The 24,171-nt window shown below is 53.0% G+C and overlaps 1 protein-coding gene across 2 annotated transcripts; it reads left to right on the top strand.

Moving 5' to 3' along the window:
* Nucleotides 1-8,687: 8,687 nt before the first annotated feature.
* On the top strand, nucleotides 8,688-22,315 carry SASH3 (SAM and SH3 domain containing 3). Of its 2 annotated transcripts, none has more exons than XM_047715212.1 (8): nucleotides 8,688-8,911; nucleotides 15,780-15,875; nucleotides 16,547-16,693; nucleotides 18,166-18,307; nucleotides 19,509-19,657; nucleotides 19,808-20,017; nucleotides 20,138-20,288; nucleotides 20,795-22,315. In XM_047715212.1, exons 1-8 carry the CDS (start codon nucleotides 8,855-8,857, stop codon nucleotides 20,986-20,988), a joined length of 1,146 nt encoding a protein of 381 aa, XP_047571168.1. In that variant the 5' UTR covers nucleotides 8,688-8,854; the 3' UTR covers nucleotides 20,989-22,315. The 2 variants fall into 2 exon arrangements, with proteins under 2 accessions (XP_047571168.1, XP_047571169.1); XM_047715213.1 differs by having other exon boundaries at nucleotides 8,691-8,911; nucleotides 20,798-22,315.
* Nucleotides 22,316-24,171: the final 1,856 nt, after the last annotated feature.

The raw sequence follows: 24,171 nt of genomic DNA, 5'->3' as shown, positions 1-24,171 counted from the left end.
CGAGGAGGGTTGTGAGGCTCTCAGAAGCTCCGTTGGGGAGCACACGGGCTTGAGATGGGCATGTGAGCTTGCGTGCATGTACGTGTGTGAACATTCAGTCAACCACTGCCTGTGCCAAAGGTCACAGCCTTCTGGAGAGGATGGAAGGGAGCCCCATGCTGCAGGGCTTGTCAAATGCAGTCCAGGAAAGTTGGAAGCAATGCCTGTGCTCTGCTGAGCGGGGTCGGGGTTGGGCAGGGAGAGAACCAGGTCTCCGGGGCAGAGTGCTGGGTAAAGGCGCCAGGCAGACTCATCCCCCAGCCTGGAACCACCAGGCCTATTTTACGGATTTTACTGATGACCTGTGACAGTTATCACCACTGAGGCTTGCATCCAGAGGCCGCAGCCGTCCTCACTGCAAGCCTACGGCACCCAACAGCGGGCCTCAACTTGCTGATTCATTTACTCTCTCAACCTGGTCACCCCACAAAGACAGCTACTACTAATAAAATTAAAGTTAACACCATCGTCATCATCATCACAATCGTCATCAACACTACCATTCACTGAGTGTTTTGTATATTTGAGGCACTGTGCTTTATATGCACTTTAAAAATATTTTTTATTTTATTGTGATAGGAATGGTAAACATGAGATCTACCCTCTCATATATTGTCAAGTGTACCATACATTATCTCATTTTCTCACTTAATGTCCACAACCTCTGAGAAGGTCCTTTTATTGTTCTTGTTTTACAAGAGAAGAAAACGAGTGAGGCTCATAGAGATTAACTGACTTGCTCAAGGTCACTCCTCAAGGACATGATGAAAGCAGGATTCAAACCAGTCAGATGACTCAAGAACGCACTCTCTCAGGAAAGGGCAGGTGGTACGGCTCTCATGTACCTCAGAAAACTAAGGCTCAGACAGGGTCACAGGCTGGTGAGTTGGGATTCAGACCTAACTGTTGTTCTCCACACCATCCTGCTTCCCCAGATCTTTCCCTTTGATCCCTGACGTTGCTCCTGGGGTTCTGACAGGCCAGGTTCTGACAGGCAGCAGGCGGGCCTGGGAAACCTGACAGGGACCTGCTCACAGGCCTCTCAGCCCAGGGCAGCTCACGTGCTCCTCCTTCGTCCCTTCAGTGCAAGACCCGGGGCTCTGCCTCATCGCTTCCCTGACCTACCCCTTCCAATCCACCAGCATGGGGTGGGGTGGAGCGCATCAGAAGTATGGCTGGGTCGGGGGGCTGCCGCTACCCCAGCTCATCCCTCCTTGGGGCCCGGATTGTCAGCACACTGAGCAGCCTGCTTGAAGGGCTTCACGCTGCACCAGACAGGGCAATGCTCAAGCATACACAGTAAGGCCGACCCACGCACGAGCACTTAAGACTTCATTAGGAACTGAAGATAAAGAAACGCCCCCTTGGAAAAGCCCCTTTACTTAGGAGTTCAGATTCTAGGGTTCTAGTTCTAGCTGGGCCTGCTGTGTATCTAGAGGCAAGTCACTTCACCTCTCCGGTCTTCGGTTCTCTCTTCTGTAAACTACCTATACCACCTTCCACATGAGGTTACAGTGAGAGGCTCATAAGACCCGGATGTGACTGCACTCTGTGAGCCAGGAAGCCACGCAGACGGGAGATGATAATGCTATTATTCGCTCAGCACAACTTCAACTCTTGCCTCACCTTCGGAGGTAGGTAAGGAAAAAACTGGGGATCCAAATTTTATACCTACATCATCGAAACTACACAGGCTTTCGACCAAGTATCTAATTTGTGTTTTTCCAGCGATGCTTCCTAAGAGCCAGAGGATCCTTAGAAATGCCACAAGGACTGCCACAAAAAGCATAGCTCCAGCCAAAAGCAGGCTACATGGGCTGCCCTTAAAATTGTATTGGAAGGGGCGCCTGGGTGGCTCAGTGGGTTAAGCCGCTGCCTTCGGCTCAGGTCATGATCTCAGGGTCCTGGGATCGAGGCCCGCATCGGGCTCTCTGCTCAGCAGGGAGCCTGCTTCCCTCTCTCTCTCTCTCTGCCTGCCTCTCCGTCTACTTGTGATCTCTCTCTGTCAAATAAATAAATAAAATCTTTAAAAAAAATTGTATTGGAAGTAGTTGCAGGGGCAACTTCTGGGTGATGGACCTGTGCAATCACGTAGGGCCGTGTGCTTAGAAGAGCCCTGTACAGGGGCGCCTGGGTGGCTCAGTTGGCTAAGCATCTGCCTTTAGCTCAGGTCATGATCCCAGGGTCCTGGAATCAAGCCCTATGTTGGGCTCCCTGCTCAGTGGGGTGTCTCCTTTTCCCTCTCCCTTTGCCCCTCCCCCACTGCTCGTGTTCTCTCTAATAAATAAATAGATTTTTTTTTTTTTTTTTTTTTTAAGGAGAGCCCTGTGCTCTGCTGTCATCATTTTGAGATTTTTTAAAATGTCTGAACAGGGCGCCTGGGTGGCTCAGTTGGTTAAACAACTGCCTTCAGCTCAGGTCATGATTCCGGAACCCCGGGATCGAGTCCCACATCAGACTCCCAGCTCCAAGGGGAGTCTGCTTCGCCCTCTGACCTCCCCTCTCATTCTTTCTCTCACTGTCTCTCTCTCTCAAATAAATAAGTAAAATCTTTTTTAAAAATGTCTGAACAAGGGGCCCTGCATTTTCACTTTTACCAGGTCCCACAAATCCCACAGCCAGCCCGGACTGGGAGCTCCATGACCAAAACCAAACCAAACCAAACAAACCAAATAAAACTAAGAAAAAGCGGGTTTCATCCCTTTGATGTAGAGATGGGGAAATGCAACAGCAGCCCAGAAAAAGGAGGGACTTGCCCAAGGTCACACAGCCCATTGGGACCCAAGCGAGGATTAATCCCCAGCATCCTGACTCAACTGTGCTCGCTCCTCTCCGGCTTTCAGTGTGTCCTTCTGCCACTCCCTGTTGCCTCTAAGGAGCAAACTGAAGCCCAAGGAGACCAGTTAGTTGCCGGTCACACAGGCGTGATGATGGGACTGAGTTACATTTTTCGATGCTTTAAACCTTTTTTGGAACAGGAAAGAACCTGGGTGAGATCATACATACATACTTACGTATATACACAAAGAATCTAAATGGTTCATTTTTAAAATTCTAACTAAGCCAGTCCTCGCTCATTTGCCAGCTAGCTGGCTCCAGTGCTTCGTGAGCTGGGACCACGGAAGGGGTGGAGCTGGGCTGCCTTCACTCGGCTAAACCACGTCAGCAGCGAATTTTACCAACTCACCACACACTTCCTCAAATCAGTGGCTGGGCGCTCTTGGTGCCAAAAAATAGGCGGAAATATGAAAGACTCGATAGCGACTGTTTCCTCCATGTCCATCCCTGCCCTCCAGGCTCTCTAAGCTGGAAGTAGGAGGTGCTCCCTGACCAGGCCCAGCCAGCCCTTGCCCTCAGGCTGGCCCACCTCGGCACTTCCTTGTTTCTTTGTGAAACAGGAACTGAGCTGACAGCTCAAGTAGGGTAGGATGGGTGGTTGAGAAAACCCCAGGGGTCCATAGCCAAGGCCTTGAAGCTGAAAAGCTAATTTCCCTCCCAGTGGTCCTGAGTAGTTCTAGATTCTCTTGCTTGTCACACCTTCTGTGTCCTAGACTAACTTGGGCTGAGGGACTCTGCCCTTGGCAAGGTGGAGACACACCGGATATGGGCCAGAGTCATGGAGCAGAGATTCAGGTGGGGTCCCGACGAGATGTAGACGCAGGTGCCAAGGCAAGAGGAGACACTGTGGGTGGAGCCTGGAGTGAACTGAGAGAGTTCCCCCACCAAGTACCAAGCATTTTGCATGAGCTGTGCACTGGACTGACAGCATTCTCTCTAATATGTCATCTGGGTAACTCTGGTTATTTACACACACACGCACACACTCCCCAAACAAGGCCCACATTATCATTGTTTCCCCGAGACCGCATTGCCCAAGGTCATTTGCCCAAGGTCACACAACCTGTGATATATGGCAATCTGAATCCAGTCCTACCTGACCCCATTTCTGGGAGGTGCCTCCTGCTCTTCCTCTTCCCTAGATAATTGTCCCCTAGATGGCTCAGTGACTTTCGTCCTTGTAACCTTGGGACACAGTCCTAGGCAGAGTAGCCCGGTCCTCCCAGTCTCCCATCGAAAGGCCCTACAGTGAGTAGTGAGTGTGTTTTTATCAGAGCACCAAAGCCCAGCCTTGGGGACCTGGGTGGCTCAGTTGGTTAAGTGACTGCCTTCCTCTCAGGTCATGATCCTGGAGTCTGGGGATCGAGTCCCACATTGGGCTCCTAGCTCCATGGGGAGTCTGCTTCTCCCTCTGACCTTCTCCCCTCTCATGCTCTCTTTCACTCTCTCTCTCTCAAATAAATGAAAAAAAGAAAAAAAAAAAACCCAGCCTCTTCTTTGCGGTCATAGCCACAGCTGCCTGCAGGTGTTCTTTGTTTTTAAACCAAGACTTATCACGGGCTCAGAGATTCAGAGATGACTTTCCCTCCCATCAGCCCCTGCTACCAGGGACTCCCTGACACTCCTAGAGCTGTACACTCTGCATGTACTGTGTGTGTGCCTGAGGAATGGATGCTTCCTGTCCAGGTTCTTGCCCTCCTCCTACCTGCTCTTTTATTCTCCTCATGCTCCTTGCCTAAGATTACCACCATGAAATCTGCTAACGGGCTGGGCTTTCCAAAGTGGACTTCACCTTGGAAATGCCCAAGTATTTCCAAGCAACTACGTAGTCTCTGCTTGAACATTTCCAGAGATGGGAAGCTCTACTACTTAACCAGGGCTGAACTAGTACCATCTAAATATCGAAAATGTCTGGGTACCTGGCTGGCTCAGTCAGTTAAGCCTCTGACTCTTGCTACAGGCTCAGGTCATGATCTCAGGTTTGTGAGAACAAGCGCCAGGTCGAGCCATGCGTTGAGCCCTGTGTGGGGCTCCACAATGGAGCCTGCTTAAGATTCTCTCTACCTCCCTCTGCCTCTTCCCCTCCCACTCACTGTCTCCCTTTCTAAACACATACACACACACACATACACACACACCCCGAAAATGCCTTCCTGGGAAGAAACCCAAACCTTCCATTTATGTTTCCCATCATTCCTTGCCACCCAGAATAGATCCTTTCCTCTACATGACAGCTATTCAAAGTCAACTTGCTTCTCCACTCCAAACCTCTAAGCCAAATATTACAGGTGTTGAGTACTCCCCAGGTTGATGGGACTCCCCTATAGATACCCCCCACACACACATACATGGCCCTAACTGTTCAGCTTTTGTGCACAGGATCAGACTTCCAGACGCCCTCCCCTTTCTCTTCACTCCCACCGCCTGCCACAGAGTATTATTTTCCACCGGATGTGCGTGTGTGGCCGGGAGAGGTGAGAATAAGAATCATTTGGGAGGTTTATCCAAATATAGATATCCTTCCATACCCAAACCCTTACTCTCTCAAACCAGGATTGTACCCGTTAGGAGCTCGAGGGAGGGACACTTTCACACATACCGGGGTCCCAACTGCCCTAAATATCCCTTCCATGAACTTCTACCAAATTAGAATCTCTTCAGGGGTGTAGGTGGGGGGGTGGGCTGCTCTACCTGAACGCAGCTGACGATAACCGTCCTGTCTTCATAGCCCTATTGTCTACCCTCTGAGGGTTCAGACGCATCTCACTTATCTGTGCCACCTCCTACCCCAAAACACACAATAGCAATATTGCTGCTAAATCAGGGCTTTCCCACCCCACATCTATACCGGGCACATTTTTGCCATAGTAATCCCAATTTAAACTGCTTACCTCTGGGGGTTGTGTTGGGTTTAACGTAGTGCTTGGCAGAGAGCAAGTGCTGGGCAAATGTGAGCTTGCCTCCCTGCTTAGACGGAAGTTCCCAGGTGCAAGGGACTTTGACAACTATTTATTTTGCGTCTCTTCACAGTGCTCAGCACGATGCTCTGCCCAGAACTAGTCCTCGGTCCTGTCTGCCAGCCCATTATCAAGACTGAGGCGGCCTTGTTCACTGCACTACTGATCTAGACCACCTCTTTAGCTGACGGATCTGTGTACCTGGGAAGTGACCTATAAAATGGTAATGTGTTGCCCAGAAGGGAAACCTATTTAAAAGGTGTTTAGGGCCCATTAGCCAGTTGGGGACTGGGCAATGTGTTAGGGCCAGGGCAACGTACTGGGAGGGAAAAGTTGGGGGAAGGCGAGTCCAACTAGGGGAGCCCTGGATCCCCAGAGAGGGGGTGGGGAGGAGCTGCTGACCAGAGGAGGCACATCTGAAACGGAGACAGAAGGGCAGCGTAGACAGAACACAGTCGCTCCCTTCTGTCCCGGGGTTGGGGGGAGAGGGGGGGGTTGGTGGCCTCTCTGTACTTCACTAGATAAAGGTTCCCCTCCACCACCACCCCGCCTTTTCCCAGGCCTAGGCGAGGCGGCCACCTAGAACCCTGGTTAGCTGGCTGCCTTTGAAGGCTCTGCGGTTAGTGTGTGAGCTCGGCTCGTGGCTGGGGCTGAGCAAACAGGAAGCAGGGCACATCCTGCACGCCGGTCCGCGGACGCGCAGGCCCTGAAGGTTCTGCGGCGGGCTCCGCCTCCGACCGCTCGCGCAGCCAGCTCCGAGCGCCCAGAGCCCCTGCAGTCCTGTGCCCGCCCCCCGACTCGCGGGGTCACCCTCCTAGCCCCTGCTCCCGCTAGGTCCCCTACGTGGACGGGTTCCTTCCCGGGCCTCCAACCCGGGCGGTGGGAGCCCTGGCGCTCTCCAGCTTCCAGCGAGGGGAGCGTGGCCCGTGGGGGAGCGACCTGGGGTGCTGGCCCCCCCGACCCGCCAGCTTAGGAGGAAGAGTCAAAGAAGTATGGTTTCAACTTGGGGGAGAAGGATTGTCTTCACTGAGCTTACCCCGAAGGAACGATGGTCAAAGGGCGTGGGGCAAGCTGGGGGACAGCGGGGAGGAAGTCACAAGAAGATCTTGGGAACCCGGGGGGCGGGGGGGCAGCCCAGGATTTCACAAGTGCCACAGAAAGGAAAGCCTTAAAAAGATGCGCACCTGTTACCCCAGGATTCCCCTTCTGGAAATCTATCCAAAGGAAAAATTGTGGATGTGAATATTTAAGGATGTACCGCGAAGAGTAAGGAAAACAAAATGAAGCCAACCTAAGTTCATCCGTGGGGTGTTGAAATAATCCTGGTACATGCGTACGATGTGCTGCTTGGCAGCCATTACAAATGGCAGAGTTGAAGAATATCTCATAGCTTGAGAAAATCTCAGTGATACTGTATTCAGTTGGACAAGCAGACATCAACACCATTTGTGAAGTGTGAGCTCTTTTAATTTTTAAAAATGGTTCTGTTTAGGTATAATTGGCCAGCAAGAATCTGCACGTTTTTAAAATGTATGATTTGTTTTAACATACATATACACCCATGAAACCACCATGGCAACCAAGATAGTGAACGTATCTATCACCCCCAAAAGGGTCCTTGTGCCCTCTCTGACCTCTCCCTCCTCTCCATATTCCCTCAAAACACAGATCCGCTTTCTGTGAAGTATCATTTTTGTAAAATGGGGGGGGGGGGTAGTTAGATGCTCAAAAAAAGAAAAAGATATTTATCCAAACATTGTAATTATGGAGAATTTTTAAATTTTCTTCTTTTTGTATATTTGTGTTTGCTAAATTATATGTGATGAATAAGAATTACTTCTGTAAGGTCATTGAAGTTATTAAAATACCTGCCACAGATAACCCACAAAGTGAACATTCTAAACCCCACACGCATTTAAGAAATACCTCTCGGCTGGAGCATTTGCTGATGGTCTGAAGCTGCTTGCGAAAGCCTGTCTTTTTCATGGTGCTGGCTGTTGTGATGATAGACAGGGTGGGGGCAGGGGAGTCAAGGTGTTTTGATTCCAAACATGACTGCTCTGGTGAGGATGGCTCTAGGTGTGCTGGTGGCAACGGGGATGAATGCTATAGGGAGATGGCCATGACCAGGACAGCAGTGGTGGGGCAGACAGAGGCAGATGGCTGAGCGGTGTTGACTGGAAGGCTGGCTGCTCTAGCAAGTGGTGGTGATGGCAGTGGGGATGCCTGCTGCTTTGACCCCTGGGGATGTCTTTACAGCCATAAAGGTGATGGCTATAGGGCTGATGGTTGTAGGGGTCCAGTCGCTGTCGGTGACTAGCTGGGACGGCCATAAGGGTGACAGCCAGGAGGCTGATGACAGTGAGGGTGCTAGCAGCAATGATGACTGTGGGGGTGACAGCTGAGGGTGCTGGCTGGAGGGTGCTTGCTAGAGAGATGATGGCTGTTGGTGTGCTGATGACAGTGGGGATGACTGTAGGGTCATGGTTGTGGGGTTGGTAGTGGTAGTAGTGATGACCTTGGTGATGCAAGGTGACCAGAAGCATCGGCCTAATGGGCAGACAGAGATAGCCCCACTCCTGGCTCTGGCTTCTGGTCTGCGGGATCAGTGGCTTGAGGAGGCCATGTCATGTCAAGTTGATTGGCCACCTCCAAGGAGACGGAGCAGGATGGGTGATGACTGATGTGAGATGGCAGGGTAGGGACTTTTCTCTGCTTGTTCAACCTAAGAGCCGTCTGTATCAGAATCTCTGGAGACCGAAGTTGGGACTTCCTTCCTCCCTAGGGGCCGGCAGGGGCCGCGATTGCTGTAAGAGCAGGTCACGTGGCAGAGCTTCCTGTATGCTGCCGCCGGGTGTCCATGGCCCGCACCCCCAAGCTGCCACCACAGCACTCAGAGTGGTGGCCAGAGGCTCGGTCCATGCCGTGCACCCTGAGCGGTGCTCGCGAGGCTGAGCAAGAGGCCTCGGCATCTCGACACCTAGGATCGCAGGGACGGAGCGTCACCAAGGTAGAGGACCATGTTGCGCCGCAAACCCTCCAATGCCAGCGATAAGGAGCCCACTCAGAAGAGAAAGGTGAGGAGCATCTCCGGGAGCTTGCTTCTTCCTTTCCTCTGCTCTCTCAGCCCTCTGGGACTCCTAGAAGTGGGAAGCGCCAAAGGCCAGACGTTGTGTCTGTCAGCAAGGGTCATTCTTCCAAGGACAACAGTACAGGGGCCCAAAGGTTACTAGAGTAACACAAGTACAGAAGAGACTTTCAAAATCTAGAGAATCAGGGTTACAGACCCTTAGAAGTCTAGAGTTACAGAATTCAACCTTACAATGAAGGGATAGAGATCTAAAATCAGGGGCCAGAAGTCTAGACTAGATTTCACAAAATGCACTTCTTGAGTTACATCCTTAGACTGTACTCAATTCTCTCTCCCCTACGCTGGTCTTGCCGCTGCTTCTGCCCAAGCCCGGCCTCTCAGGAGCCATCTCACTCAAAGGGCCTTGCTGGGCCACCCTGAGAGGCGCCATGATGCTCCTGGGGCCCCTGCCCTCTGGCCATAGCCAGACTCTGCCCACTTGTTTTGGCTGGGTTGCAGCTCCCCAGGCCCACAGGAGAGGATGCCAACCTGGAGAGGGGGCCCAAGGTGATTTCTAGACTCAGGAAAAGGCTCTCCAAACCTGCAGTGGGATACAGGGGTTCGACAGGTTCTTCCTAGGCGGGAAGAACTTATTGTGAAGAATGAGAAATGAAGCTGGTGAGATGGGAAGTAGGGGCTGAGGAGGAAAAATTCAGTGGAGGGATTCTAAAGGCCAAGAGGAAAAGCAGCTGTTGTGGACAGTTGAAATATTCCTCTTCTTGGAGCAGAGGCCAGACCAGAAGGTTCCTTGAAGACTGCCAGATCTAGATTTTTCTTGTTGGATTTGAGGATTGCTAGACTTATTGGTTATAGGACTCTCCCAAGCAACCAGCAGGTATATTCCACACATCCTGTGGGATCCTAGGACCATACCCAAGCAGGCCTGAACCAGGTCCAAGAGATCTAGGCCTAGCCCAGACCCCACTCGGAAGGCCTCCAGGCCCCGATTGTGTCCAGCTGTTTTCCCCAGGAGCTCAGCCCAGGTGCCCAATGAGGGAGCCCCCTTGTCAGGGGAGCATCTCCCAAGTGGAGGCCAAGCCAGATGAAGGACTGTGCTCCTGGGCACTGGGGTGTATATCCTGCCCCATCTCAGGTCCTGGGGTTGCTGCCACTTCCGGCTGTACTCTCCCCACCCCAGATGCTTCTCTAAGTTGCAGTGGAGGTAGGCAGAGGGGGTGGTAGAGATTCACAAGTCTTCACACAGGCTCTGTCACCCCCATCTGAGCCCTGCTTGGCGCTAGGCCCAGCAGATTTACCATTGGCTGCCGCTCCTGGGTGAGCAGGTCCCACTTCCCCTTGCTCTCTGGCTGACGGGGGTGGGAAGCAGAGACCGCTGTAGACAATGCTGGGCCCCAAACCACAGGGGAGCTGAGCTGGGGGAAACAGCCTGAGAAAGAGCTGACACTTTGACACTGGGACCCTGTGCCATCTCAGACAGAGGTGCCCAGGGACACACAGAAGCCGGAAGTCCCTGTCTTCTTCTCTGGCTTCCATTATCCGGGTTCTGTATTTGGTGGCTAAGCCTCTGGGATTGTTCCCCCAGGCTTCTCCCAGAAGAAGCAAGGCCCATGTGGCACTCTGAGGTATATATATCCCTCTAGGGAAAATCATCAAAGCAAACCCTGCCTCATCCCTGTCTGAGCCTGGGCCAGCCTTAAGAGCCACTCTCCAAGCCTCAAAACCATGGAAATGGCCTTGGAGAAGCCAAGTTTCCAGAAGGTAGAGAAAGCATCTTCCCCGTGCTCAGAGACAGCAGCCCAGCTCCATCACTGTGACCTTGGGCAAGTCCCTTCTTCTTAGTGGCTGAGGTGACACAGTGGAGGGGAAAGCACAAAGGCAAGTGAGGCCTCTCTCTCCTGTCCCTGCTCCTCCTCTCAGGCCTGCCAAAAGGGAATGTGCTAGGCAGGGGGCCAGAAAGTGGAGTTGAATTCCTACAGGTCCCAGCTGTAGGACCTTGGACAGTTCGTTGACCTTCTTCGGGCCACGGTTCCTTCATCTTGGAAAAGGAGGTGAACTCTTGATCTGCACATCTCAGGAGGCTGTATAGAGGGTCTGGGACAATAAACGAGAGAGCGCTCTCTCATGGACACGCGTGTGCACACGACAGGGTGCATGCTGCTGGCGTGGCTGGGGTGCGGGGAGCGCACTGCAGAGAAGACCAAGCCCCCATCCCAGCCCTGAAGTGGAGGAAACAAGACTTAAAAGCACTCAGAGCCTGCACTGAGGGAGGACTCACCAGGCGCCAGGTGCCATGCACTCTGCCTGTATCTTAGCTCATTGGCTCTTCGTGAGAACCTTGTGAAGCAGGGGCAGATGTTGCCTCTATCTCGATTTTATGCCCAAGTTTCAGAGAGGTAAAGTGACTTACCCAAGTTCACACAGCTAGTAAGCTGCAGAGCAGGGATCTAAGCCAAAACTTGTCAGTCTCCTGAGTCTTAATCCCTTCTCCCTTTACTCCCTTATCCCCCTACTGATCCCAGAAGCACTAGAAGAATCTGAAGAGCATAAGAGACTCTACCCATGAGTAGGAAAGCACACCTCTACATGACACCCCCACCAGCATACACGTTGCATTTCCAGTGATTCCTCATTGACTTCAGGCTAATGCCCCAGTTCCTTGGCATAGCTTGCTGGGGCCTTCCATGGCCTTTTCTGCTCCACCTCCCACCACGTCAACTATGCTCAGAATGTTTCTGTCATTCTTCTTTAAACCCTTCCCAGCTCCTCCTGGAGAAATCCTGGCTCCCTTGCATGGCCCAGCTTAAATATGCCTCCTCCTCCTTGAAGCCCTCCTGAACCCTTCCTCCTCCATCTGTCCTGGAAGCTCCCTCCAAACACCACCGACAGTTCCCATTACACTCAATGCATTTCTATACCGGGAGGTAACTTACTGGGCTCTGAACACAGCAACACACACAGCTTCCAGAGTCACGGACCAGGGTTCAAACACCTGTTCTTGCTGCTGTCCGCTGTGTAACTCTGCCTTGGACACTTCATTTCTGAGTCTCCATCTCCTTGGCTGGGCAGTAGGGATGTTAAGAGATGGGGCTACGGTGAGCCTGCGGTGAGCCGGCACACACGAAGGGCTGGACAGGGTGCAGGGCACATGGGAGGTGTTTAGCCCCTTTCTTACCGGATTCCCACACATGCACAGGCCAGAGCCTGGAGCGCAGAGGGTGCCGGGTATGTGACTGGTACGCCGAAGGGCTGACGGGCTAGTTGCCGAGACACCTGGCGAAAGCCAAGCTCGCTTAGGAAGCAAGGGTAGAAGATGCTAATGGGGAGCAGTGTGAAGTTCTGAGGGGGTGATCAGAGGAGTCTTCCTACAGAGGGCAGCACCTTTGAAACTGGATTTGGAAAACCTTTATCCGGATGTATAATATCTGTCCAAAGAAGAGTATAAATTACAAGTGTTGGACTCAATGAACTTCCATAAGGCGAACATTCCCTCATGGGTAGCACCCAGATGAAGAAACAAAGCACTTTCAGGGCAGCTGGCTGGTTCCGTCGGTAGAGAATGCAACTCCTGATCTTGGGGTGGAGAGTGCAAGCCCCACTTGGGCATAGAGCTTACTTAAAACAAACAAACAAACAAAAAGCGCTTCCAACACTCCAGAAGCTTCTCTCATGCCCCTGCCAGTCACTACATGCTCCTTTTCCCTAAGGGTAACCACTATCCTGACTTCCAATGGCATAGCTTAGTTTTGCCGGGTTTTGAACTTTCTATACGAGGAACCACATAAAGTGCTCTGGTGGCTGGCCCCTTCTGCTCTACAGTGTATCCATATTGTTAGGGAGAGCTGTACCTAGCTCATCGCTATGTACCATTCCCTTTGATGACTGCTACAATTCTACAGTTGGTGGGCATATGGGCTGTTTCCAGTCCCACTGGATTTTGAAGGAAGGGAGAAACTGGCTGACAGAGAAGGTTGGAGGGTTCCAGGTGGGGCACGCCCTGGGTGAGAGTGTGGAGGGGGTCAGAGGAAAGGCTAAGCACATGTGGACATTTGCTGAGGGCTTGCTGTGTTAGCAGTCGCACCTTCTATCCTCACAGCAACCAACCAGGCAGGCGCCCTTGTCTTCATTTTACTCACAAGGACACGGAAGCCCAGAGAAGTGGAAGAATTCCCCCTGCTTTACACAGCTGGTCAACGGCAGAACCAAGATGTGACGACCTGCCAGCTCAGAGCCAGTGAGGGTCGGAGAGGTTAAATAATTCATTAATAAAATAACATCTCAGAGTTGAACTCACCAACGTCTGATGCCAGAAAAGTAGCTCTTTCCAAGAGGCCCACAATACTCCCCTCCGACATGGAAAAGGGGCCACCAGTGTAGGGTACTACCTCCTGCCTGGCACAGGACCCCCAGGAAGGCCTCGCCCCAGAGGGAAACCAGGTGGAAAAATCCAAGGGCACTCAAGAATTTTACCTCATACTCGGGAGGGGAACCATTTCAGGGTCACCAGAGGCTTTCAGGATATGTGGGGTTGGCCCCGAGGTTGGAGGTAGGCTGAGCAAAAGGCCATTCTGACAGGACCTCACCCTTAGTCACCTGGAGCACATGTCTAGTCCTTTCCATGTCCCTGGGCTGAGGAGTGGCCAGCAGGGCCCAAGTCCCAGCGCCTCCCCCATGGCACTTTTGGATTGTTTTCTCCTGCTTTGAGCTAAACCTGGGACAGAGGTGCCCTGGCATAAGGTCTCCGGGGGCCAAAGGCCCCCCTCCCAGCCCCCAGACTGCAGATTAATGACAGGAAAAGGAAAGAACTGGGGCCCGGTGGTGAGTTTACTCTCCCCAACAAAGCCCACTTCCGTCGCCGGGCCTGCCCTCTGGCATGCTTTCCAGGCTCGCAGTCCCTGGGGCTTCTGGGGCGACTCTCGGCCTCCCGGTCTGCAGACCAAGCTGAGGGGCAGTGAAGGGAAGGCCGTAACAGGTCCCATCGATTTATAAATAGCAGCCCAGCCTGCCCTGCGTGGGCCCAGGCCAGCCTGGTGCCCACCCTCTCTCTCTGTTCCCTCTTTTCCAGGCAATAAGAGGAGGAAGTTATCCAGGCAGCTGCATCCTAGCCATTCAAGAGGAGGAAATAAACAAAAGGTGGAGGAGAGAGGGGGAAAGAAAGGGGGAAAAAGCGGAAAGAATAGTGGGTGGGGGAACCAAGGAAGGAGGAAGGAGGAGATGCATGGGAACCTGAGTGGTCACCTCATGGTCATGCCGTCCCCTGCCTATGCCCACTTGTGGCCGCCCCTTTCCCAACTCCCCAGTGTAGCACAGAAAAGGCTTTCTTTTTTTTTTTTTTTAAGATTTTATTTATTTATTTGACAGAGATCACAAGTAGGCAGAGGGGCAGGCAGAGAGAAAGAGAGGGGGAAACAGGCCCCCCGCCAAGCAGGGAGCCCATTGCGGGGCTCGATTCCAGGATCCTGGGATCACGACCTGAGCCGAAGGCAGAGGCTTTAACCCACTGAGCCACCCAGGCACCCCCAGAGGAGGCTTTCTGATGGAGGCCATGGGTGCCGCATCCAGGCAGCCCTCGTGGAGGCAGCGTCTGATGGCCTGCCTGCTGACCTAGTTTCTGGTGCACTAGCTCGCTGCAACCTCTAGGAAGGCGTGACCCCTGACCCTGATGGCTGACGTGCCTTGGTCAAGACCTTCTAGGAGAACCAAACTCCCCAGGAGTCCCCACTCGAGTCCCCAGGAGTTGGGGCCAATTGTGTGTGTGTTGGGGGGCAGGTGCTATTGTCAGTGGACCCCCCCCCTTTCATAGGAAAGAGGATGTGAAACTTTCAGCTTTGTGTGGGTTTGGGGCTTTAGTTCCTCAAGCCCTTATCTCTGGTGTCTGCAGTCTATCCCGCTCTATCTTCCTGGCCATCTGTGAACCCTGGTTCCTGTGTATATCTCTGGTCTTGACTATTGATCTTGATTCAGGGCTCGGCCTTACTTCTTGTGTGTAAAGCCCGACTCCTTACCTGCCGGGCGCTGGCTTCTGGCTGCTGTCTTGCCTTGAGCATACATATATAGTTAAGAAAGCTCATTTCCTGAGAATAGTCTCATCAGTGCAAATAATCGGCCGGGTTTAAAAGTCCAAACACTGGCATACGTCATCAGCAGTCATCATCGCATTAGTGCCTAAGGTTAAAGGCCGAGATGAAGGAAGGAAAAACAGCAATGTTCTTTTCCTAAATGAGCTCTAATCATTCATGGCCGAAATCTGTTGGCACCTTCCCTTAAGAAGCCTCTACTGAGGGTTTCCAGAAAGCAGAATGCCAGGTCTTACTGACTCTGGGGGGATTGCCTTGCTCTTCTGGGGACACAGATTCACTGGGCTGGGAGGCCTCAGTGTGTTTGCCACCATTACCATGACAGGGACACCAGACTTGCCTCAGGGCCAGAGCAAAGAGGCGGCTGCGGGGTTGGGGAAGGTTTGCTCTGTGACGTAAAGGTGACGCTGTCGTCATGCTGAGGTGCCTCTCTAGCAGGAGAAACACTTTTGCTGACTCATCTGGTCTTTGCCTCCAGAATTCTGGGGACCAAAGTGCAGGCGCTGGGGGACGTGTGGGCTTTGGTGAGGCCTGGCTGACGTTGGAGGCTCCCGAGGTCCAGAGCTTGCTCTGGGGGCCCGCAGTAGGGGCTACTCTCAGTTGAAGAAGAGCAGGAAGCCAGGGGGCTCCGAGTACACCTTGACGCTTCAGCTCCTTAGCCCTGGCTCGGCAGGGCACCGCTGGCACTGCTTAGCCCCGGGGGCTGCTCAGGAGGGCTCCCACTCCTGGCTCCGCCAGCCCTTCTCCAGCCACTGAGGGCCACACCTCTGCTTTTTCCAGCTCTCCCTTCAGCGCTCCAGCAGCTTCAAGGATTTCGCCAAATCCAAACCAGGCTCTCCCGTGGTGAGCGAGAAGGAATTTAATCTGGATGAGAATGTGAGTTGCAGAGCCTCCCAGGGGGATCTGGCTGCGGCCCTGGGTGGGAGAAGAGGAGATCTGGGCATTGCTGAGGAAAGCCTGCTTACATACAGAAGGCCAGCCCTCCCACCCGCCAAAACTCTGGGCCCCGAGAAATCACCCACATCGTTTTCAATTACAAATTACAGTTGACCCTTGAACAACACAGGTTTGAACAGCATGGGTCCACTTACACGCAGATTTTTTTTCAATAAATACAGTACAGGACTGTAAATGTATTTTCTCCTCCTTATCATTTTTTTAATAATGTTTTCTTTTCTCTAGCTTACTTTGTAGTAAGAATATAGAATATAATACAAATACATACAAAATATGTATTAGTCCACTGTTATCAGTAAGCCTTCTGGTCAACAGTAGGCTTTTAATAATCAGGTTTTGGGAGAGCCAGATGTTATGCACGGATTTTCATCTGCACGGGGTGGGGATAGTTGGCACCCCTAACCTGCACATGTTCAAGGGTCAACTCTAATTGTCAAATTAATCACAAATTAATAGGGCTGAATACGGGACTGGGGCTAAGAGGGAAGGAGATAAGGGCCTCTCATTCCCACACTCTCCCCCATCCTCTGCCAGGACCTGAAGGCCTCCTTCTACCCCTAAATCCTGGACCTCCTCCTTTGTTGTCACAGATTCCAGAAGATGAGTCAGGTGTCCCTACCACAGAAGATGCTGGGAAGAGCGGCAAAAAGCTGGGGAAAAAGTGGAGGGCCGTGATTTCCCGAACCATGAACAGGAAGATGGGCAAGATGATGGTGAAGGCGCTGTCAGAAGAGATGGTGAGGCCTGCGGTCTAGGGGAGGGGTGGCGGGGAGCAGGGAGGACACGCAGTGCTCTGGCCCGGTGTGAGCATGGCCTTGACAGCCACAGCTCGGGTACTGGGCCTGAGGGCCTGATTCAATATGAGAATGAAGTTCATGTGGGAGGAGAGCTCACTCCGCCATGGACCTGGCAGCAAGACATGGTCCTAAGGGAGCAGGGGTAGGGTCTCAGGAGGGATGAAAGTCTGGGTAACAGAAGCCTCCGAGGAAGGCAGGCCCGAGTGGCACTTGAAAGGGAGCTGCAATTGCTGGAAGCAAATTCGTCCACCTCAAAGTTTCGCTTGGAACTAGCCTCTGGGATTGGGAAGACTGGATTGGAAGAGGGGCCCCTACGGGAGAAAATAGAGAAGGCTGGCTTGGGCCCAGGGAGAGAGGGTGGTAGAGAGAGCTGTGGGGCAGGCGTGCAAGTACCTGACGTCACACAGTGAGTCGGCTGTGCTCATGGCTCTTACGGAAGGTTGCCCAGGCGGTGGTGTGACTGAGTCAGCTCGTACTTGCTCCTACCAGCTGAGGACAGTAATTGGTCAAATTTTCAGGAACTTTGTGAGCCAGGTATGAAACTCAACCATTACTGAAAATACATTCTATAAACTTAGAATTAAATAAATTCTATTGAAAATAAAAAGACTATGGGCAATCTTCAAAACCCATAATGTCCTGATTCTCATGCTACCTTTCAGTGTTCTCTGTGCCCTTGAGGTTATTTGCATCTGCAGTCTCTGTGTGGGGCCGTGAGCCCCCGCGGTGCGCTGCTCTGCCAGTGACTCACTCCACAGTGGCGAGTATTTACAATACAGGAATTGGCAGCTGCTAGCAATCAGGGCTCAATTCCTAGAGAGCAGGTTGTGAAAGGGTCGCCACCGCCCTGAAGTGCGTGGTGAGGCGGAGGAGCTCTGGAGTCCGGCCAGCTTGGTTTGGGGTTCCTGTGTGGCCTTGGGAACGTTCCTCCATGACTCCTCCTCTATAAACTTGGGATGAGCATAGAGCTTACCTTCAAGTGTCGCTGTGAGGGTGCAGTGAACTGACAGGCGTGCCTGGCACGGAGGAACACAGCAGAAGGTAGTTCGTCACCAGCGCCCCTGCGAGCTGGACTCCCCTAGCAGCAGCTCTGAGTACAGGCTCTGGCACGGTAGCCCTTTGTGCGTGGACATCAGTGCTTTACGCTGACAGAGCACATTCAAGCAGCACCCTGTTCAAGCCCCACTGCGTGAGATCGGCGGGCTGAGGATGGTCATTCCCACTTCACAGAAGCAGGGACTTGGGCTCAGATTGTGGGGCAGCCTAGGGGCAGCCTAGGAGCGGCAGAGCTAGGGCTCAAGCCAGGCCCCAGTCCTCCAGAGAGACCAGGCCCATTTCCTCTGCTCTCGGCGCTGCCCCATGGGCATCCCAGCCAAGGCTGCTCAGGGCTCCCTGCCTCCCATCCCCTGCAGGGAGACACTCTGGAGGAGGGTTCAAACTCCCCGACATCTCCAGACTGCAGCCTGGACAGCCCTAGCCCTGAGAAGATGGCACTGGCCTTTTCTGAGCAGGAAGAGCGTGAACTCCCAGCACTTAGCCGCCAGGCATCCACAGGTGAGTAGGGGACAGAAGGGGACATCTGCTGAGTCTGGAGAAAAGTACTGGGTAAAGGCAAGGCAGGGGGCTGTCTAGGAGGGAGCAAAGAGAAAGGAACCTTTACAGTTTGCCTTCTGGGAACTTTCCCAGCCCTTTTTTTTTTTAAGATTTTTTTATTATTTATTCACTTGACAGAGATCACAAGTAGGCAGAGAGGCAGGCAGAGAGAGAGGAGGAGGCAGGCTCCCTGCCGAGCAGAGAGCCCGATGCGGGGCTCCATCCCAGGACCCTGGGATTATGACCTGAGCCGAAGGCAGAGGCTTTAACCCACTGAGCCACCCAGGTGCCCCTCCCAGCCCTCTTCACGTTACATTTTCACAATAACTTCATGGTGCTGGCACTATTATTCCCACTGTATTGATGTGAAAACGGAGGCTCAGAAAGGTTTTCAGTTGCCCAATATGACCCAGTCTTGAACTCAGGTCTACCCTGGAGGAGCTGCCACTTGCTGTCACCAGGCCATGGAGGGTCCCAAGGGAGATGATGAGCCCCATTGTGCTCTCGGACTAGGTCCCCTTCCAAGGGGAGTTAGAGGCTACAGCTGCCTGGGCCTCTGACATCCCAGGCTGGGGGTGGGGGCAGAGAGTCTCCAGCTGGGAAGTCTCAGCTTCTTAGACTACAGCCCTTGGTTTGCTGGGCTCAGGGTGCCACTTGGCATCTTATAATGTTCTTCATCCAGCCCTTCCCAGAGAGAAAGAGCCCTTCTGAGTTTCCATGTGATGTTGTAACTAGATGCTGAGTCTTATTATGTACAGAAAGTAAAATACTAGTTTAGGGTGTGGTTTCCCAGGTGGAAGGCATCTTCCAGAATCACTGGACTGGGAGTCAGGAGACCCAGAGTTGAATGGACCCAGTGCTACCAATTATAATGTGAGAGGTCTTCAGCGCTCAGTTGGCCTGTCTGGTTTCAGTGTTCCTTATCTGTTCATTGGGCCCAGCGGGTCTCTAGAGGCCCTTCCAATTTGCTCATTCTTTAGTCGGTGAGACAGTTTTCCTTCTGTGGTTAACTGTTTTCATATCTGAGGCCCCAAAGTTGAGGTTGTGCTCCTGCAGGGTGGCCTTGGGATTTCTAGCCACAAACCCTGGCAGGAACCTGCTGGGCACCGCCCCAGCTGTCTTGGGACAAAGGTGACCCTCCTCCCTGCCCCGTCTCCTGCAGGCAGTGAGCTCTGCAGCCCCAGCCCAGGCTCTGGCAGCTTTGGAGAGGAAGCACCTGCCGCCCAGTACACAGGGCCCTTCTGTGGCAGGGCACGAGTCCACACTGACTTCACTCCCAGCCCCTACGACCACGACTCGCTGAAACTGCAGGTAAGGCTGGCATCCAGGCCTCTCCTGAGCCTGGCAGGCTGTGCCCATAAAGGAGGCTGTATTGAGCCCGGATAGGGCAGTGTCCACGGAGCCCAAGGGAATACCCTTCTCCTCACCCCTGCTCCACTCTGCTCTCCTGTCCTCCCACAGAAAGGAGATGTGATCCAGATCATTGAAAAGCCACCTGTGGGCACATGGCTGGGCCTGCTCAATGGCAGGCTGGGGTCTTTCAAGTTCATCTATGTGGATGTGCTGCCTGAGGAGGCTGTGGGGCCCGCCCGCCCCAGTCGCCGACAAAGCAAGGGCAAGAGGCCCAAGCCCAAGACTCTGCATGAGCTGCTGGAGCGCATAGGCCTGGAGGTTTGAGCTGGGACCCGGAGAGGGTTGGAGGCTAGCGCACGGTCAGCTGTGTGGGAGGGGAGGGGTCCCAAGCGACGTGGCTCCTAAGTGGCCGCACTGGTGGTCCACCTCTGCCTGCAGGAGCACACGTCCACCCTGCTGCTCAATGGCTACCAGACGCTGGAGGACTTCAAAGAGCTGCGGGAAACACACCTCAACGAGCTGAACATCATGGACCCGCAGCACCGGGCCAAGCTGCTCACGGCCGCCGAGCTGCTGCTGGACTACGACAGTGAGCGGGTCTAGGAGCCGGGGGGAGCGGGGGTGCCTGCCTCGGCCTGCCCCTGACCACACTCAGCCTGGGCACTCCTCTGCGGGGGTCAGGCCCTTTCCACGCTTGAATTCCAGTCTTGGGCAAAGTCTGCCGACAGAGGGGCCTTAGAGATGATCAGGTCCAGCTCCCTTTGGGGTTAAAGGGGAGACTTAAGGCCAGCGAAGGAAAGGCATGCACTCAAGACCTCCACACTGGGCAATAGCAGAGCCAGGAAACAAGCGCAGCTTTCCAGCTCCTAGCTGGGTGCTAAAGTAGTTTGAGCTCCTGGGCAGGGTCACTGGCTTGGAAACCACCCCTAACTGGTTCTAAGCCGAAAAGTGTGAGAGGGGCAGGGTTGGTGGGGGGTTGCCCAGAGGGAGAGACGGCCTACAGTGGACTTCCCAGAGTCCCCACCCCCCTACACAGGGCTTCCTGGGGCTTCTGGCCCAAGCCCCCCCCATATTCCATCTCTTTCTTTGCCCCGGCAGCCGGCAGCGAGGAGGCGGAAGAGGGCGCTGAAAGCAGCCAGGAGCCAGTGGCCAACACAGTGTCTGAACCCAAGGTGGACATTCCTCGAGACTCTGGCTGCTTCGAGGGCTCAGAGAGTGGACGTGATGAGGCAGAGTTGGCAGGCACTGAGGAGCAGCTGCACGGCCTCTCCCTGGCCGGGGCGCCTTGAGGCAGAGGTGGCAGCACAGGCCGAGGCTGGGCCCCAGCAGCAAATATTGCAGGGAGGGACCCGGCCTCCCACGGTGGCCCAGATCCTGAAGGACTGGTGCTGAGCCTGGCCCTGCTCCCCTAGGAGCGCCCAGGGCCGCAGGAGCTAGCCAGAGCCCCCGTAGGCAGGTCTGGAGAGGATGAGGAGGCACCCAAGGGCACATCCCACCTGCCCAGCCTGCTCCCTCCACCACCTACTGACAGCACAGAACTTCTGGGCACTGCTTGCTCCCAGCCACAGCAAGTGGGACATGGAGGAGCCGCCCTACCCACATCCCTCACCACCGAGGCCCCCAAACCCTCCTCACTCCCACACCACTTTCCCCTGTCACATTGCTCCTGGAAAGGGGGCCAAGTCAGTGTTTCAAGTCAGTTTCAAAACCCTAGGGAACCTGGCCCTTTAAAAAGACCCGAACTGATCATGGGTGGATAGATTTCCCCCAAAGGGTGGATAGATTTCCCCAAACAAGGCTTCAAGAAAGCCGCATGTTCCTTTCCCACATTCCTTCCCCTTAACTTTTTTTTTTTGGAGGTTTGGCCACTAACTGGTGGGGATTAGAATAGATTTTGCTGGGGGCCTTGCCAGCTCTGACATTCTGAGACATTAAATGTCTGTTCTCCTGTTACCTGTGGCCCAGGACACCAGTGGGGTTTGCTGAGGGAGCTGAAGGGGCCTTGGGCTTCCAAATGAAATGGCTCCTCCCACGCATTCATTCCATGCCTCCCCACATAACTCAAGACAAGCTGCAGCTTCCCCCAGCTTAAAACAATGCCCAGACCTCGTGGAACATGCACTCTCCCCTTCCACTCCTGGCCCCATCCGATGACACTTCCCTGAAGCCTGGTGGCCGATGGTCATATCTGGCCTCCAAGGACAGAACTGCCCTTTGGAAGTCACATGCAAGTCTGAACTCAGACTTGGCTGCCTGTGTGGGTTCTTACAAGCAAAGAAAGCACAAAGCTTGACCCTGGGGAGTCTGCTACCCCAGCTTTGTTTTGCAAAAGGCTTTAATGTACCCTGAGCTCCAGAAGGGGAGGAAGTACATCTGTTGGTGGGGCCTCCCTTGACCTCAGTACCAAGTCTGCCATGAATTCGCAGAGTAACCCTTCCCCCGGGCCCAGCTGGCCTGGGGACAGTGCCCACTACATCTAGGACTGCCTGCTTAGTGAACACACTTCTGGACCTACTACGAGGAACTTTGGTAAAAGCTAGCTTGGGGGAAGGGTTTGGGTGTAAATATGAGGGGATGCGGGGATGAGTTGGCAGCAATAAACATAGGTAGAACTAATTACAGTCTCCAGTTATCTTTCCTGTGGGGAGAGGGTTGGGGGAGGGTCAGCCCAGTATCCTTTGGAGCTGTACTTGGCACAATGACCTCCATTGTCCTTTCAGGGCCATCTGTCCCTTTCCTGAAGATGCCCACTGCCATTGATCCCGCTGACTAAAGCCCCAGTTTGAAGCGCTAACAGTCTCTGCTCTTCCCACTAACGAGCTGTCCCCTGAGTACAGGCACCCAGGGGCATAGGCCTTGCTGGGATCGGAGAGTGGCCTCTTCCTAGAATGATTAACAGGAGCCTTGAGGGCTTCCCCAGGGAGGAAGGGCCAGCACTAGGGGCTGTCCAGGGTCCAAAAGGGAGAGATTTGGATTCGGCTGGGCCTTCCCTCTGAGGCCACCACCTCTTGGGTCCCACCTTGTGCCCACTGAAGCTACACCATTTCCCAGGAGGTGGGACAAAGACAACAACCCCTGGCTTCCTTTGTTTCTGCCGGCGCTAACTGCATCAGGGAGGGCAAACTGGACTGAGAGCTGGCCCCAGAGCAAAGACAAGGCCACTCTGCTTCCAGGCTTTGTTCTCAGCTACACTCACCCCACTTCCCTTAGTGGCTGTGGGCAGCAGGAGACGGCAAGCATTACCCTCCCCAAAGAAACAAGGAGAAGCCCAGCCTCAAAGCTTCAACAGTGCTGACTACTGTCACTTAGCCGGCACCCACACTGGTGCCTGAAATCAAGCACTTTGCCTTGATTCCCTCAGATAATAATCACAGTACCCCGCTGAGGTACATACCATCATCTTCTCAATTTACAGAGGAGGAAACTGTAGCTCAGACAGGTTGAAGAAGTTGAGCAGGGAGTCCCACGAGCTTTCAGAGGTCCTCGGCCCTCCAGAGGGCAAGCTGACCCTCCGTAATGGGGTTACGGACCCAGCCATGCCCCCCCTCCCAAGGATCTGATCCTCAGAAAGAGCCACACAAGTGCACACAGATATATGGACAAACACACAACAGCTTTGTCTGTAAAAGTAAGAAATTAGAAACAACACAAATGGGGAATCAGTTAGATATAGTTCGTTCACACAATACTATGTAGCCATTAATGCAGAAAAATATTTAGTGACACAGGGAAAACCTCCATGATTTTTTATTGTTTAATTAAAAATGTTTAAATTATACAAATAATGTACAAACATTCTTGTTGTAAAAGAAGTCTGTGCTTTATCATGGGGGAAAAGGGGAATACTAAAACATTATTTTTAGGGTGATTCCATTTTTATTTAAGAAAAGGAAAACATAAAAAGAATAAAAGCTGGAAAGATCCGCACCAAACAGTTACCGCTGAGACAAGTGAGATGGGACTGGGGGAGTAAGGGAGAGAAGTGCTTGCTCTCTATATTCTTCTTTTATTTGAATCTCAAAAGTATCTATTATTCTATATCTACTTAAAAAGGAACAACATTTTAACTTTTGAAAAAAATAAAACCAAATAAATAGGCCTAAACCTCTGGCCTCCAACTTGGGGCAGCAGCAAAGTCATTATCCTGCTGTCTTTTGGCCCAGGCTTCTGGGAAGGTGGGGAGTGGGGATTGAATAATGCCCAAAATACTTAAAATTCACACACCAGCAAGGGGACCTTATCAGAGGAGATTCCTAACCCTTTCAAACTCCCTGGGTAACATCTATATATTAGGTGTAAGCTGGGGAAAGGAAAATATCAGCAAAATCAGACTGAGAAAATGATGTGAACTCCCCTCCCAGCCTAGGGAGGAAAGTGGGAGCATCTCAGAACTATCGGGCCACAGATGGGTCTACAGGTTGGATACAGGCTAGAAGTAGATAGTCGTGCAAAGACTCCAGTGACCACAGGAC

Source organism: Lutra lutra, chromosome X (assembly GCF_902655055.1).
Source record: "Lutra lutra chromosome X, mLutLut1.2, whole genome shotgun sequence".
Lineage (NCBI taxonomy): Eukaryota > Metazoa > Chordata > Mammalia > Carnivora > Mustelidae > Lutra > Lutra lutra.
The sequence above is the reverse complement of the archived record's forward strand: the minus strand, read 5'-3'. Positions and strand labels throughout refer to the sequence as shown.

Excerpts from the sequence above, each read along its gene's own strand:
- SASH3 (XM_047715212.1), top strand. The coding sequence starts at position 8,855 with ATGTTGCGCCGCAAACCCTCCAATGCCAGCGATAAGGAGCCCACTCAG. Across the intron at positions 16,694-18,165 it reads AGGCGCTGTCAGAAGAGATG|GGAGACACTCTGGAGGAGGG; the intron begins GTGAGGCCTGCG and ends CATCCCCTGCAG. Across the intron at positions 20,018-20,137 it reads TGGAGCGCATAGGCCTGGAG|GAGCACACGTCCACCCTGCT; the intron begins GTTTGAGCTGGG and ends CTCTGCCTGCAG.